Raw genomic sequence first — 16537 nt, 5'->3', positions numbered from 1 at the left:
CATTTTTAAGGCATGGTGTAAAACATTTCAAGCTTTTGTATTCTTGACCTGTGATTCTCAGTAAAACAACAAAAAAAATGACTCATTGAACATCACAGTCACTTCAAATCTTGGCAAACATCAAAAAGGAGTAGCCAGGTTTGAGCTGAGGAAAGGTCACCTTCAATTCTGTGTTGCTCTTAGGTGCACATATTCGCACAAGTACCGTATTCAAGAAGAATGATCACACAAGATTGTACAATTCTTAGTAGGCTACGTCTTTGTTAAGGGGAGGCCTGCAGGTACCATGAGGATATAAACCACAGTATTATCCAACATGGTAGAACACACAAGCAAATGTGCATTGGTGTTTTATATGACCAAGGCTTGATCCCACTAATTAGATTCCTGGTTGGAGGATACATTTGTCATTGTCTTACATAGTACCAAACTTTACCCACATGTTTTTCACCATTAACCGAAGAAAAACTGGTCACTCCATCATCATATAAATTGATCTCTCTGTGACTTGGCAAGGAATCAGAGCAGTGATGATATTGACCCTGTAAGAATATTAGGTCTAATGCCCAGAGGCATTAACCTTTGTTTAAGCAAAAGGTAAATCTCTTGATGAAAGGCAACATTTTATTACTATCCACCTGCAACAAATAGCTCATTTCTTAGTACTATAACTCAACTGCTGGCTCTGAAGAGCAAAACTAGCACTTTACCTTCAGAGGCTCTTGAGTAATTCACACTGAGGTCATGGATCAAAACTGATTATTATAGTTATAATGACCAAGTCCTGCAAGGTGTTGTACCCAGCACAGAGGGCTGAATCCTGTAGAGAGACCGAGGTTGTGAAAAAGTTACATTTAGTTAAGAATACTGACCAAGTTGCAGGAAGAAAATGGCCAAGCAGTAAAGGTGTTCTTGACTTCTGGGGCAGTATTGATCCTTACAACTGCCCCACTAAGAATTTCTTCTGAGAAAACCTACATAAAACTGAGTAACCACTTTTATTGTCTCAGTTCAGAAACAGCTGAAAATCCTAGAGCTGGTACTTTTCCATAGCATTTGAATTAATGACTGGCAAGATTATGTTGCCAAATGCCCATCAAGTGCAATCTCACCCCAATCACCAGTGTTTTCTTCAGCCTCAGCAGTCTCATGTTTTGAAATCATCTTGCCTTTAATCAAACACATTAAGCCAGCATGATGTCAGGTCTTTCCTTGCATGTTTCTCTGCCCTGTAAGATCAAGTTCTGCCCATAAGCATATGTCCCTGCATTGTCTCATGACATTCTCATGCATTCTGCATACCCTACCTTTGTTGTACCTACTCAGCTTCTACCTCAACACAGTCCCTAAGTTATTATTTTTTCTTTATTAAAAGCAAATGTAATTGGGCTTTTGAAATCTGTAGGCCTATACGGATGGTAGGCCGCAGGAAACACTACTGCTTTCCAAATTTAATATTCTGTAATGTGTTTGTTAACAGAACATTGACATCTGCTTAATGCTTTCTTCACAAGAATCTATCAGATCTCCCCGTATGTATTTCTTGCCAGCCTCAACTATCAGCTCTTGCATTTATGAAATGGAACTTGAAGTAAGTAACAATGCAGCTTAAAGTTCCAGAGCTAAAACCTTGCATAAACTTTTTTATTATTATTATTTTGGAAAGCGCATCTGCTCTTTCAAAAACTTTTAATCATGGTGATCTCATGCACCGAGCTGCTGTTTAAACAAAAGCCACCCATTTACTGTAAAGCTACAAAGCAAAGAACAAAGGCAATGAACTAAGGAATAGATAGTTAATACGTAGCTGTCCTCTTCGTGCCAATGCTGCCAGCAAAGCTCTAGTGCAAATCAGATGCCTCACTGGAGAGAATTTTTGGCAGCCTAAAAAGAAACAGCAGCAACTCAAGTGTGTTTCTGAACCTCACTTATAAAACCAGTCTCATGTACTGTAAACTCTCACTTGCTGTTTTTAACCCTTGGGCTCCCCTGTTTTGTTTTCATTTTGTCAAAGCAAAGGAATGTGAGAGAAACGTCTATTACACTCCTTTACTCCGCCTGAGGGTTAATTACTCAGTTTGGTAGACATTTGAAAATATTATGTTACCTCTAACGGCAAAATTGATAGAAGCTTGTTTCAGGCTCACTTTATGTCATTAAGGCAGATTAAATTAACTAATCATAAATTATACTGGCTAAAGTACATCTGCTACTCACTAAACTGGCAGAAGGAAGTGAAGGGTTTTTTTGTTGTTTTTTTTTTTTTCCTGAATAAGTAGTAAATGGGATGCGGCAAATTAAAGACTTTTTCAAACCAATAAACATACACTCAAACAACAAAAGCTGGAAGCATCCCAAAGATGGCAGAGACAGATTCTGAAGACCATGGCAGCAAGTCTACCACTGAACATGTAGCTGCTGCGGAAAGGCATTGACACTGCGGTGCTGCAGGGGTATATCCACAGATCAAAGAGGAAAGACAGTCATTAAAGAATAAAGAAGGTCAATTAAAGAAGAATAAGCATGCTCACATTACTGTTAGATGTCTTTGAACACCAGTATGATGTAAGCGGTGCATATTTGCAGTCCCTACTTCCAGTGTCACCTTCCATTTTCTCTTCAAAGTGACTGAATGCACCATTTCTATGTGCTTCCAAGGAAAGGGTGGACATATATGTCACTGATTTAGAAGCCAATATAGATTTTACAGTGACCCGCCTGTTACCTTCTGCATTGCAGGGTGCAGATGTGACAGCTGATACCATGTCAGTATGATTGAATTCCTAAACAGGGCATGGACAGCTGAAGTTAGAGATGTGTGGGAGGAACGGACAGAAAGCACAGGCATTCAAGACCTCTTCTGTACAATATAAAGTATTAAGTCTCTATCTGTAAGATCATGGTAGACCACTTCAAACAATCACATTAAACGAGAATTTCCTTTCTTTTGGAAGAAGACAAGGAAGAAATGCAGTATTATATTGTATTATACATGGATTCACATATGCAGTCATTAGTTAAAAAGCAGAATGTTGTTCTGGGATGACTGGATATCTTGCTCCTGTCTAGGAAACAAGCTTTGTTGAACACCTCCAAAAAAAATATCTAAGACAATCGGTCTCCCAGTGACCATGTTTGAGGGAGGGTAAAAAAAGTATTGACAAATCTATTGTGTTCCCTTCAGGTGTCACAGAGCCTCATGAACCTTTGGGGTCATCCAAACAGCCCAAACTTAGTTAAAGTGTAAACTCTCAATATATACTAATGTCTCTGGAAAGGTGCAGCACTCTCTGTTCACGTGTTCCCAGGGTCCTATTCCATCAGTCCCCTGAGGCAGGTGAAGCTTTTAATACCATCCAAGTCCTTTTCCCTCATGTTTCCTCCCATTTCATGTTCTCTGAACAATATTCCCCAAACCACCTTCTATGCATGATGCATACAGCTACAAAAAACCACAGCAGGAAGGAAATACAGCTACACAAGGATTTATAGGGAAGCAGCAATTGCGTCCCTCACCAACACACAGAAGGCAATGATGAGGTTCAATCCTGCAATGAAAAAATTCTAAAAACTTCCTCTGAAAATAAAAGAAAGCTTAGATCACCATCAGTCACTGGATAACCTATTTTAAGCCCATCAGAGCCAGTGCGCTGTTCTCATGTTGCTAATTAAAAATTATAGATTCATCAATTAATCTCTCTTCCTGTCCCCTAATGCTGGTGCAAGATTTTTCAAACGGATAAATGGTAGTTAGGTGCCCACAAGTATCATTTCAGCCCTGAAAACTCATGCCTCTGTCAACAAGAACCCAACCTTGTCTCTTTAGATTATGAAATGACAAAAAAGAAAAGCATAGGAAATTTTGCTACTCTGAAAAACACAACAGATTTATAATTTGGGAATAATCTTATCCTCTGTACAATGAATATTGCTGCATAAATCCTTCCTGGGCTCCAATCCGAACTTGTTCATTGATAGATGAATAAACCTCTGTTAAATTTGGCAGAGAGAGATATCTTAAGCTTAGGTTCTTGATTGAAACTCAATTGCAATACTCACTACAAAGCAGTCAGAGACACTCCACTATTTAGGAAAGAAACCACAAAGGCAACCTATTTTTATTCATATTGATATAGAGACAAAGATAAAGGTCCTGCTGTTAGCTTAGCAAAGTATCAGTCACATAAAGCAAGCCAATGAAATGGGTTATCTTTTCCCCTTTCAATATATGTATCGCCAGGCAGTGAAATAGAATTGGGGTGTACAAGGTTAACAAGCCAGCATCATGTTATGAAGCAAGCAATAAAATTGTCTTATAGTTCTTAACTCTGACCTGTTCCAGTGAAAAGCTGCCAAGCAGAATTATGTCATCCTGAACATCTCTCTCAAATTGTTCGATATATGAAGGAATCACTTCATCATCCAGCTCCCTGTGAAGGTCACGTGCCTTACTGGAGCTGACAGGCATCAAGTTGTCTGGAAAATTTTCACTAGCGACATGGCCTGCTTGAAACAAAAGTTGCAGATAATCTCTTAGAAAATGAGAGTTCATTCACTGATTAGTACCTTCTCAGTTAACGTGTTTGGCCTACAAACATTTTAAGACAACAATTCATGCCGTCAAGTGAACACTAATAAATAACAGCAGAAGAACAACTGGCAGTTCCAAGTGCCACTACCAGGAAAGCTCTTCTCAAGAGCAACTTCTGCATACAGGGATAAATTTAGCACATGTAGCTTGTTCCTTAAATAATTTTATAAAGGGGCACTCCGCATTTCCACCATCACTTCCCTCCCCTGCAATTCTTAAAGGAATTGGGATTTGGAATTACTTTGGCTTCCACTCCTGAGGAAGGCAAGGAATTACTGCAATTGAAAGGGAGTTTTAGGTGGAGCCACAGTGAGCATGTCATCTTCCTCCCACTCACCCTGGAGGATCAGATTCCTCCCCCAGGTGTGTGTGTGCAGCTCCTGCCTAATTAATTGGGTCCAGTTCTGCTCTCACCCACATCATTCCCCTGATTTCACTGCAGTGACATATGCAGAACCAAAGGGTACATGCTGCCCATAAATAAAAATAAATCCTATTTGTAAAGTTGACTTTGAAAGAGAAGCTATGGTTTTTTTTCAGTTTAATTCATCATGCTACATAAAAAATAGGTCTTCTCATTGATACCTGCCACAGTACTAATACTAGTTTGGGTCATAAATAATAAAGATGACAATTTTTTTCTCATTTCTCCACATTAGGATCACTAAAAATGACAGATATCAGGTTGTCCACATCTGACTTTCTTGCCTCACATTTTTGTGTAAGTGCATGTTTTTATAGTTCTCTGCCCCTTTCTCTGCAACAAACTGCCATATCTAGTTATTTGTTCTTCTCTTTGTCCATCCTAAGACATGAAAGCAGTTAAAAGATTTTTTTTTCCTCACTCCCTTTTGAAGTCTCTCATTCTCTGATGAAGACCATAAAAGAAAAGATAAAACTAAGGCTATTAAAATTTTCAGTTTTGCTCACTACTCATTGTTTAATGACTTCAATTGTTGAGCCTCCTGAGTACTTAAATCACCTCAGTGCCACCAACACACAGGAAGCAGGGTGTGTTTTTTTTATTTAATTACAACAGGATACAATTCAAAATCATGTTGGGGGAAGTGTACAGTAGATATAAACAACTCAAACCATTACCTTAGGGTACAAAATCTCTTCATGTAGCATCTTACAAGCCTAATGAAAAGTGATTTGACCTACAACTATTAACTGCAAAAACAAAACAATATTTACATTTAAATTTACTGTAACATTAAGGGTTTGGCTAGGAGAAAGAAAATCCAGGAAGTGCTGGAAAAGGAAACATTGCCAACAGCAGAAGATGCAGCATTGCTTGTTCCCCTCGATGCTGTGTTGTACACAATGGGCCATATGCTCAGCTGGTATAAATCAGCTGCTTTAAGGCTTTCACAGGAGCAGTGTGAATTTACATCCTGGGAAGACTGTACATTCCTATCTCCGGATCCTCTGGGTGTAAAGAGAGAGTCCTTATATATCAAAAAAGGAATAAACACATTTGTTTTGCAAAGATGACCATGCAGTGTGATTCATCAAAACATCTTTTTACTTTTTTGTGTTTATTATTTTTGTGAGGACTCGTATCAAGTGAACTCAGTTTTAGTGGAAGACACTGGGCTCATTAGCACATGTTTTGTGGTAAAAGAGCAAAAGAAGAGAGAGAACATTTTCAAGAGCCTTTTCTCAGGAAATAATTGCTGAAAATATAGGTAAATTTTGATTCGGATTTGAAAAATATTTGATGAAGAGATACATATGCTCATTTAAGTACAGTTCAAAAAACTGTTCATTTGCCTGAGCTGGAGTCAGGGAGAGAACAGGGTTGTTCAGCTGGCCTGTTCCTTCCACACTGGCTTCGCAAAGAGCCCTCTGAAACTCAGTCACCATCAGGTTGCTCCTTGTCTGAACTGACCCCCAGGTTACAGGTTTCAGCTGCTGGCCTGGAGCAATGCTTGACCAAAACAAAGCCTCCACCTCCTTGCTGTACAGAAGTAGCCACGGTGTTAAAAACATTACTACTTTGTACACATGCAACGAAATGGCTAAAAAATTATGAGGAAATTCATTGATAGATTGATAAACTAATTAAAAACTCACTGCATCTGTGTCAATCTTTTCATTACCTCAGCTGTACTTAACACTGCAAGTTATATTTTCCACATGGTTTAAATCACTTCTCCTATATTTGCAGATGCTGGGCTGTAATTAAAACAATCTCTGGTATTAGCTTGGCTACGTGTAACTTCATTTACCCCTGCATTTATCCATGAGATAGCACTGGTTTATATACTGAGATGAGAATTTAAAGGGTAGGTTCACCAGCAGACTACAGCTCAGCATGTGTTTGAATGTATGAAGCAGCTATAAACTCCACATGGAAAATGCATTTTGGCTGCCTGGTTCTAGAAGAGACTGTACAAATTGTAGCTAAAAAAAGTACATCACCAAAGGCTCATGCATCAGTTTCAAATAACTAAAATGCTGCAAAACACTGCATTTCAATTTTTCAGTTATTGCCAAAGAATAATTGGATAGAAAATATTTTTTATGGTATTCACCTAGCATCATTTCAGATGTGCATGGATCATGATCTTCTATTGCTTGAGAGATTTTATCCCTAGGTAAGAAATATACAGGCTACACCTTCCTCTAAAAAATAGCCAACAATGTTCATTTTTAAGTTGCCTTATAACAGATACCACAAGAGTGACCAACAGGTTACTCGGTGACAAAATGCTTTAAATATACAATTATATAAATTCTGAGCCATGTTCTTTCCTTTCCTTTGGGGATCATCTATTAATTAGGACTGTACAACTACGTGATTTTTCAGCTCAGTGGTCAAATGAAGAAAAGAAGCAGTTGTGTAAGAGTGGAACCAAATGAATCCTAGTTTTCTATGGATTTTCTGATGTCTAATAAAGGTCAAACTCCTACATTAGCTTTTCCCTCATTGAAGACATTAATAATGCTTGTCTGTTCTGCTCAGCTGCCCACTTCCATAAAACTGGTAGGGAAGTCATACCTGTGAGACTTGCTCTTTCTTAAAAAAAGGGTTGGGAATTGAACAACAGGTTCAAAAATTGGGAGGGAGAAACACAAACAGGCAGAAATAAATAGAGCCTGATATAGGCATACAGAGGTGGAAACTGCACAAGTCTTACTTCCTCATTAAAATCTTGCTCTTTTCTGGATTTTATTCATCCAAGCCAAGAAAAATAAAAAAATCAGCTAGGCCGGGGTACAACATTTACCCACAGGACTAGCTTTGATGGCACTTTTAAGAAATAAAAGCACTGAGGCACTGCTCAAGATACAAGACCGCTGTGGGCTGTGGTATCTTCCCCACTCACTGCCTTCGTGCCTACAGAGGGGGCACTGATGTGCTCCCAGAGTGCAAGACACACGTGTTAATGCATTTGCTTGCCCTTGAATTGAATCAGTGAGCTGTCAGCTCAGCAACCTCAGCACAAGATCACCATCCATAGAGCACATCGTGTGCGTTCAAATGGCTTTGGATGGATGAGATTTGAACATGTCTCACACCCCACATAACCAAACAGCAATAAGAGAATTTTGCCTCTCATGGTCGTTTGATGAAAGTAGTTGGAGAAAAAGACATTTTTAGTTTAAATGTGCCTGGTAAGTTTAAATTATAAACATTTTAGGTGGTCAGTGAAACTATATTTCTCTCTAAATATGCTATTTGCCATTATCCTCTATAAAGTGGCTGTTTTTCTTAACAATATTCATTAATGTTATTTGTAATATACTATAAAGTTTCAGGGCACCTAGCTGAAGGAGAGACTAACCACTGATGGATGGGGAAGGCTCTCCCTTCACTCCTTGGTTCCCTTGCTTAAAAGTGGACAAATACACATGGTGCAATTTGGCTCACTTACCTTTAGCCACACAAAAGGCAATCGTCGAGTCTAAGTCAGTCATCTAAGACCCTTCTAGAGCCAAAGGAAGGAGAAAAACTGCTTCCAAGGTGCAATTTATCTAATCAGCTAAGAGGCGTCTCCGTGAGGTGGGCTGAACCACTGCCCAGAGGTGCTTCTCTCCACCTCTCCCATCACTTTGGGGGAGCCTCAGAAGTTAACTTTCAGAAAGCTAATGGAAAGGGTACGAGGCCCCAGCCTGGGGCAGCCTCTCAAATGATATCAGGACATTTTCCTTAATCATACAGGTTTATTTTGATGATAAAGCTATTGAAAAGCTGTAAATATTGGTAGACGGCGATGACATAAGTACCACAGACACCCCACGTTAGTATTTCTTATTGAAATAAAGTTGACTTCACAGCCAAACCTGTTTTTATTTTAATCTATGTTTTTGCAAGATAAAAGCAACAATTGACCTGCAGCACTAGTATAATCTTTCTCAGTAATGTGGAGTTCTACATTAACATGCAACAATAGAGAGCTTGCTAATAATTTGTTAAAGATTTTACTTATACTATCCACATGAATTTAGCTGTGATGGTTGTACTTTCTTTTCCTTGCATTTAAAATGAGACAAGATGGGTTTCAAAGATGTTACTGATATGCCCAGTGCCAGTTCAAGGGATTTTGCAATGCTAGGCAAATGAAAATGTTTGCCTCTTCTAGAACAAAGTTGCTCACAAACTAAATAGTCATAAAACATATTGCAGCTCCTGGAGTTCCAGTGCCTTAGGCAAGCGCCTGCTCTGTCTCTCTGACAGAGTAGGTCCTGTGTATAACTGAAATATAACAGGAAACCTCATACAGATACAAAGAATAGAAAATACTTTTGCGCAAAAGACCTCTGCTGAAAAAGGAGGGGGGAGGGATACCCAAAAATACTCGGGCAGCCCTGAGGTGGGGCTTCTTCATATGTCACTTCTCCTAGGATGAACCAGAGGAGAGCAGCAGACGTGCACCTTGTGTAAAGGCTGTGGTGGTAACAGTCTGGTGAAACAACTGGGTGTTAAATAATGCCTATAAAAATAAGGGAAGCTAAAGTAAGGCTGTTGGCCCGAGGTGAAGAAATCTCTTCTCCTACACTTCATAGTTTTTACTGTAGATGGAACATCAATTCGTATTTTCTAAAAAGCCACAGAAAACATTTTGTTACTCACCTGGTAGTGTAAATCCTTGCACAGATAACCTCAGACACCGTGTGATGTGACCTGTGCATCTGACAAATGGCCCACCCATTTATGACCTCAAATAAGGATTTAGATTTCTAGCTTTGAGCAGATAAGCAATTATATTTCCAGTCTTCCTTCATAAGGGTGGAATTCAACACGCAATGAAGCAGCCTACAGAAAGCACGCCACTTAAAACCACATAAACATGACTCAAAACAAAAACATTTGGAGGAAGAGGTGTTAGGGGCTTGCATTAAAATCCACAACCCTTTTGCTTCTGAGTTCAAGGGGGTGGATTATGTGTTTTCCTCCCTGCATCCAGACTCAAAAAGAGTTTTATTTTGCTTTATGCAAATGATTTTGTTTTTTACCTTGGAAGTCCAGCATCTTGTTTTCTTCATCTAGAAGCTTCATCAGTTTACCATACAGGATTTGCTCGTCAAATTTCACGGCATCTTAAAAAAACAACAGTGAAACATCTATTGTTTCTTGAGGTAGTATTTCAGGAAACCCTATTTTAAACTATAAATAAAGAGATAAAAATACAAAAGTTAAGAAACCATTGATACTTACAAATAGTTTTCACACTGTGCTAGGTTCATAGCAGAGGTGACTCATTTTCTTCTGAGTTATGAAAGAGTTTAAAATAAAAAATATATAATCATATATTTTTAAATGGTGAGTAATATATCTTGATCTGGGCTGAAACCGGTTTACTAATTCAATTAATAGACTAGTTGAAATGATTATTTATATTCAAATTGCCAGATGAATTCTATGTGACTCTTAATAAAATTCAAAGTACCTAATTTCTTTTCTGGTGTGATTTTGGACCTTTTTTAGAAATTTTACCCTGTTGTTCATGCTAACACACTATCTAGTATGAGTAGTCATTGCAGCACACTGTGAATGCTGGTTTTGTGGCTGGTCAGTCATTCAAATTCCCAGTAATATCCACAGATTTTAAAAAGGAGCAAGAGAGACACGCACACATAACCTTTTCCCATGAGGCCTAAAAAATCCCTTCAAGTATCTATATTCAAGGGAGAAATGACCAATTGAGACTCTCTTCTCTCCAGATCTCTCAGACCCTAGCCTCTCCAAGTTGTCAGTGAAGACATGCAGTTAGAAGGCCAAAGAAATGCATGCAAGGTAGTTGAACTGAAGTACAGCTACAAGCAACCTTGGGTAGATCTTTTTAAGTGCCCGATACAATTTCAAAGAATAAATTTTCTTTACCATGAAATTTCAGAGCCAAGTTTTTCAGTTACACTGAACATTCAAAGAGGGAGGCTTCTGCAAACATATTCTGCAAGGACAGAATCTTTTACATTTCTTTTAGCGTGTAACATGGAAACGTTCCCTCGGCGAGGGGGGGAAGCAAATCCATAGTGGGGTGGTGTTTGTTCTCAGGGCATTATCAACTCAGGCAAACTTCCAGAACAAATTTAATTTATCAAATATAGAAAAGATAATTGCTAATATCTTCATTTTCACAGAATAACCCATTAAAGAATCCCATATGATGAACACATTAAAATTATATTTAACTTTGCATAATAGAGTTAGTGGCTGAAGATTTGCTTTTCACCAGCTATTCTCTTTGGGCATTGGGCCTGACTTGCTTAAGTCATAAAAAGAGTGTAACTTTAAAGTGTGCCCTGATTTCTTCATTTTGTTCTGCTTTTGTCTCTTGTTAGTGACAAGCTGCTAGCTGTAAAGGAAAGGTAAACAAATATAGCTTCCAATCAGGGGATGACTGTGCAGGACCAGATTTCAGTTCTGACTGTCCTTTTAACTCCATCCACTACATACAAATGTAGTTCCACTTATTTAACACTTCTGCAAGGAAAAGGAAAGCAGACAACAAGCCTGGTTTGCGAGTATCACCAAATCAGACTGGCCGAGGTGTGAAGGGGCCTCTGGAAGTCATCTGGTCCACCTCTCCTGCTCAAACAGGGCCATCTAGAGCCAGGTTTCCCAGGACCATGTCCAGCCGGTTTTTTAATATCTCCAAGGTGGAAAACTTGCTCTTGGCAGAGGTGTTGGTAAGTATAGTGCTATAACTGCTCTGCAGATGTCAACACAACCAACCTGAGGCTAGCACCATTGCTAACAGACCTTTAATAAACAAGTGTTACCCCAACCTTTGAGTGACATTTTTGCTGGGGAGAAAAAGGAGGAATGCCAAAAGGACAGCTGTTCACACATGGATGTCAGGTCTAGCCTGATATGCAAGCGCCTAAAACCACTTCTGCACTCCCACCCCCAGAACTGGATGGTCTTTCTCAGAGGTTACATCTGTTCCAGATTAAAAATAAATAAATAAATAAAACCACCACCGAACACACAAAACAAAACACCAAAAAAACCCAAACCACCAAACCAAAAAAAGCCAACTATCCACCAATTAAGAACATTTAAGGTTAAGTGTGCACCACTCAGCCTCCTCAACACAGGCAAGAGAACATTTTTTCCCCAAAGAAAACTGTACTGTATCCCTTATGCCACCACTCTATCTGTACATGGAAGGCACACGTACAGATGTGCCTTACAAGGCACGCATACAGTTACAGAAATCTAATCTGCTTTTCATTCACTGGTTATAAAGCAGATCATGACTCATCAAGCCTATTCATAAGATGAACTAAGGCAGTATCAACAGAAGAAAAAAAAAATCTTACATTTAAAAACTCTGAACCAGAAGTTGACTTTCAAGGTATTACATTGCAGTCCTATACAATGAATGGGGAAATTATATGGGGTTAGATGTAATTCACCCTTGATAAGCCTTTTTCACCAGTACACAGAAGTTCAAGTTACTGACATGCATTAGAGCCTGCTTTTCTCAGTCACACAAGTTTTTGCTTCAAAAGTTTAAACGTCCATATCTATTCAAAAGTTTCTCATGAATTTCAGAAGTGACCTGCTTTGAGACCCTTTATAATACACAAACTTTTTTAGATTTGACTACAGCTGCATGTCTGGAGAGTCTCTGCAGTACAAATAAGTGCAAGGTTTTAAAAAGCAAAGGGCTAGGAAAGTAACACAGGAGAACTGGGTCTTGCGTGCTATCAGGTTGTTAGTGCATAACAACAGGATCTGGGCCAACGCATTCAGTGCATAGGTAAGCACTTCATTTCCATGATGATGTTCTCACTTACACCCATGCAAATTCAGGCAGGCCCGTTCCCACCCTTTTTTATCTAAAAGCCATGACAGCGAAGGAGAATTTCCTCCACTAGACAATACCTCCTGGTTAATCTCTCTCATACCTATGCATAACTTCTGTTCTCCCAACTCTGCAGAGTCACACCCTCTCACTCCTCGTTGTTGCCCACAGACAGCAAAGCTAAACATCTTGGCCAAACTGGCAAAAAGAAAAGCAAAAAAGCCTCCTGGTGTGCTGGGAACTTTTGCGGACTCTGGGGTTTCCTTCTATTAGGCAAACACGCATTCAGGTCAGTGATAAAACTGATCTCCAAGAAGGACTGTAGGAGCAGAGTTGCAAAAAATCTACAGCTTAGTACTCAGTTCTGGACTAACTTCATTAATTAAAGAGAACATGGCGTAGACAATATTCTCAGAGCATAATTCATTTTGCTACGGTAGCAGAGTGAATACAGCACAGCCTCACTTTTAGCTGTCCATTAACTCGCTGTCCTTGATCAAAGACTCTGTATACTGCCTATCATGTTCAGAGCGGTTAAGGCTTATAATTTAAATTGTAAACCTCAATATTTAAATAGAGCTGCATATGTGATCTTTGTCACCTCATTTTCATGAATGGAAAAGAATATTCTGACACCAAAATTACATACTTAATTCTGCCTCACCTTCTTCACTGACCTCCATCCCACACTGCCTTGGGTTTATTTCCTCATCCATCAACGGGTCAAAGTAATTTCTGCTGTATTCATTTCCTGTGGAAAGCACATGAAGTAAGGGTCAGTGATTATTAGAAGCACATGAACCAAAATGTTAATTTTGAAATCGACACCAGCAAGCAAAGGGGCATTTTTTGCTACTTCATAAGCTTAATTTTTTTAACAAGTCCTCTAAGCCTACTAGTACTGCAATTATCATCTTGTGAAAGGTCAGAAAAGGTAATTCTGGAAACAAGTGCACTTTATGTTACCTTTGCTCAGGAACTAATGAGAAAAATTCTCAAATTTAGATGATGGAAAGATAAGAAAAATTTTTAAAAATCCAGCATCCCCAACATAAGGCAAATTATTCTTGAAACCCATTGTACAAGTGAATTACACATGCTGCAGAGGAACTTGTGTTTCACAGCTGACCCCTCCAATTTGAACAGTTTTAAATTTCACCACTGAGGTTTCAATGTCTGCTGCATCTTTAATACCGTATTCAACCAGAGAAGTGTTTAATTACAGAGGAGATACTAGAATACTGCCTCATTAATCTGAACAGCAATTATATTCAGTTGGGCTAGGTAACTAATCCAAGATTTTGATGGGATACAACCGCTCATTTTAGCACTTTCCATTTCAACAGCTAGTTTTATCTGCTCTTTAGAAACTAATCAAGTTTACAAAAAATGTCATTTGTTAGACTTATCAAGGAATAATGCAGCATCTATCTGCCTAGAGGAACTTCCAGTAAAATTCAGAAGAATTTTCTTTACGCAAGGAGGAAGGGAGGACTTATCTCCTCAAAATATGTCTTTCCTTCAGCAAAAGTGCTACACTCTATTAAAACCATTCTCACGTTCATTGGGTTTGCAAACACAGTAAATTACTAAACAGAGAAAATGTAAAATAATTAAGTCCATAACAAATTTTCAAACTGCTTGAATAGACATAGATCTATATCCTGGAAAACATATAAGAGCTAAATGTGCCAGGGGTTAGTTCACCCAAGATACACTACAGCAGTCTACAGTGTATTCGTTTTAGGATCAAAAATAATCCAAGCAGCAGCTCCTTTTCAGAGACTAAATGAAACTTTGATATGAAACTAGGTTTAATTTATATTTCTGGACTGGCACATTTTGACTGTCAGTCTTTGTTCCTTCAATGTAGTAAGTACAAGAACTGAAAATTTGCTTTACCTTGAGGTCTCAATAAAGAAAAAATAAATGAGTTTCATTTTTGTTACTTTATCTGTCAACAAGTACTAGGCTGGTATGAATCTTGGCAGTATGTAATCAAAGTCTTATGTACTGCAATAACAGAGCCATTCTACCTTATTCACTGTAATTGTTTTTCTCTAGCGCAAAGCACCATGATGTTATATGAACACCCTTTCACATGTTGGTAAAATAATTCACCCATGTGCTAAAAAAGAAAATGATGATGCATTTCTTTATTTGATTACTTCATAGCTGTAAATGTAAATTGCTGGAAAGTATGTTGCAACCCTACAAGCAATACTCAGCTGGTGCATAGGCTTTTTACAAAATTGTAGTATCACAACAGCTTTGATTGAATTTTAATACCCCAAGTTCTTTATTGTGTGGGTCTGGCGTGAAACTCTGAGGAGTAAGCTTTTGGGCAAGTCCTCTGGACAGAATAATTGGCATTTAGGAGGAAGTGTCATGTTATATTTGAGTCTGCGAGGCATGGAAACCATTATTCAAAAAAGAGGTACATTGACAAATAGCATTAAACAGCTTGCTCTTTGGTCCTCTTTAAAAAAAAGAACAACCTCAACCCTTCTTTGAGGAGTATGAGATATTTTGTCCAGGGCTTTGGTTGTGTCAGAACTGCACATAGCTGGGGACAGAAAGTTATGCAGAAGTAAAAAGAACTAGATTTGATTCCTCCACAGCAACGTACACACTTTAAAACCTACCTAGGTAGAATGAGTGGTAAATACCAGAATCACCTCCTTATGGTGATTTTATAGATAACAGCCATTTTAAACTGCATGACCCCATGGAAGACTTTCAGCGAGGCTTTCTAAAGAGTCAAAATCACATCAAACCTTAGATTACTGCTCTTGTGGGGTATTTGTGGTCTTTCCCCCTCCCCCTCAGCTCAACATACACCTAGAGAACTGGTGTGACCAGGAGGTCTGGGCTCTGGTCAGGTCCTAAGATTTGCTGGGGGCAGGGGGAGTTGCTTTAGTTTTAAAATACAAACTTATCAATTTTAGTCAAAATAACATACTGCCCAAGGCATTTTGCTAATAACATTCTGTGAGCATGTGAATGGATTACTAATCATTTCACATTTGCTTTTGGAAATATTTGAAAGTGTATAACATGTAAATTAACAGTCCACTAAGGAATTCTCATAGCTGTGCTTCGTAGTATAAACACAGTAGACTAAATGTTAATACAGAGCTTGCTTGCAGGTATTTTGAACAGCAGTGTATAGCTTGGTGCTTTCAGACAGCAGGTTACTTTGAATACACTTTCCTACAAAGACTTGGCCAACTTTAGAAACTTAGGTCTTTGCTTTGATCCAGAGGTTTGCTCAAATCCATTAACTCAATTTGAAACCCTGCCTACCTCTCAAAACTGTGTTATTTCACCTCGAAAACACAATAGATAGCTCAGGAAATCAGAATTGAAGTGCAAAACCACAGATTATCTATACACTCAAATAGAAATGGAAAGAAGGGTGTTGGCACAACAGTGACCAGGTGGGAATTTATACAGTTTAATTAAGGCAAGAGGACTTGCTAATAAAATTAGCATAATCTTTGGATGCAGCCCATGGGACTGCACACACATTACTAGGACTGGATGAAACTCTAAGATGACTTTTAAAGCTAACATGTCTGTAGCCAATTATACTGCTTATGTCCTGAGAATACCACAGAAATGGCATGACTAAGGTGCATTTCTACAACATCATCTACTCAAAGAGATGAGGTAGCTC

At 38.6% G+C, this 16537-nt stretch overlaps 1 protein-coding gene across 1 annotated transcript in view; it reads right to left on the bottom strand.

Annotated features, from left to right (window-relative positions):
• LOC142053694 (orofacial cleft 1 candidate gene 1 protein homolog) overlaps window positions 1-16537 on the bottom strand; it is a 43908-nt gene that overhangs the window by 11617 nt on the left and 15754 nt on the right. The window contains exons 4-6 of the mRNA XM_075085710.1: window positions 13523-13609; window positions 10058-10141; window positions 4334-4503 (exon numbers count right to left, since the gene is read on the bottom strand). Coding sequence (XP_074941811.1) covers window positions 4334-4503; window positions 10058-10141; window positions 13523-13609 — 341 coding nt within the window. The remainder of the gene's footprint in view (window positions 1-4333; window positions 4504-10057; window positions 10142-13522; window positions 13610-16537) is intronic.

The sequence above is a fragment of the Phalacrocorax aristotelis genome, chromosome 2 (assembly GCF_949628215.1).
Source record: "Phalacrocorax aristotelis chromosome 2, bGulAri2.1, whole genome shotgun sequence".
Classification (NCBI taxonomy): domain Eukaryota; kingdom Metazoa; phylum Chordata; class Aves; order Suliformes; family Phalacrocoracidae; genus Phalacrocorax; species Phalacrocorax aristotelis.
This window is presented reverse-complemented; position numbering and strand designations above follow the sequence as displayed.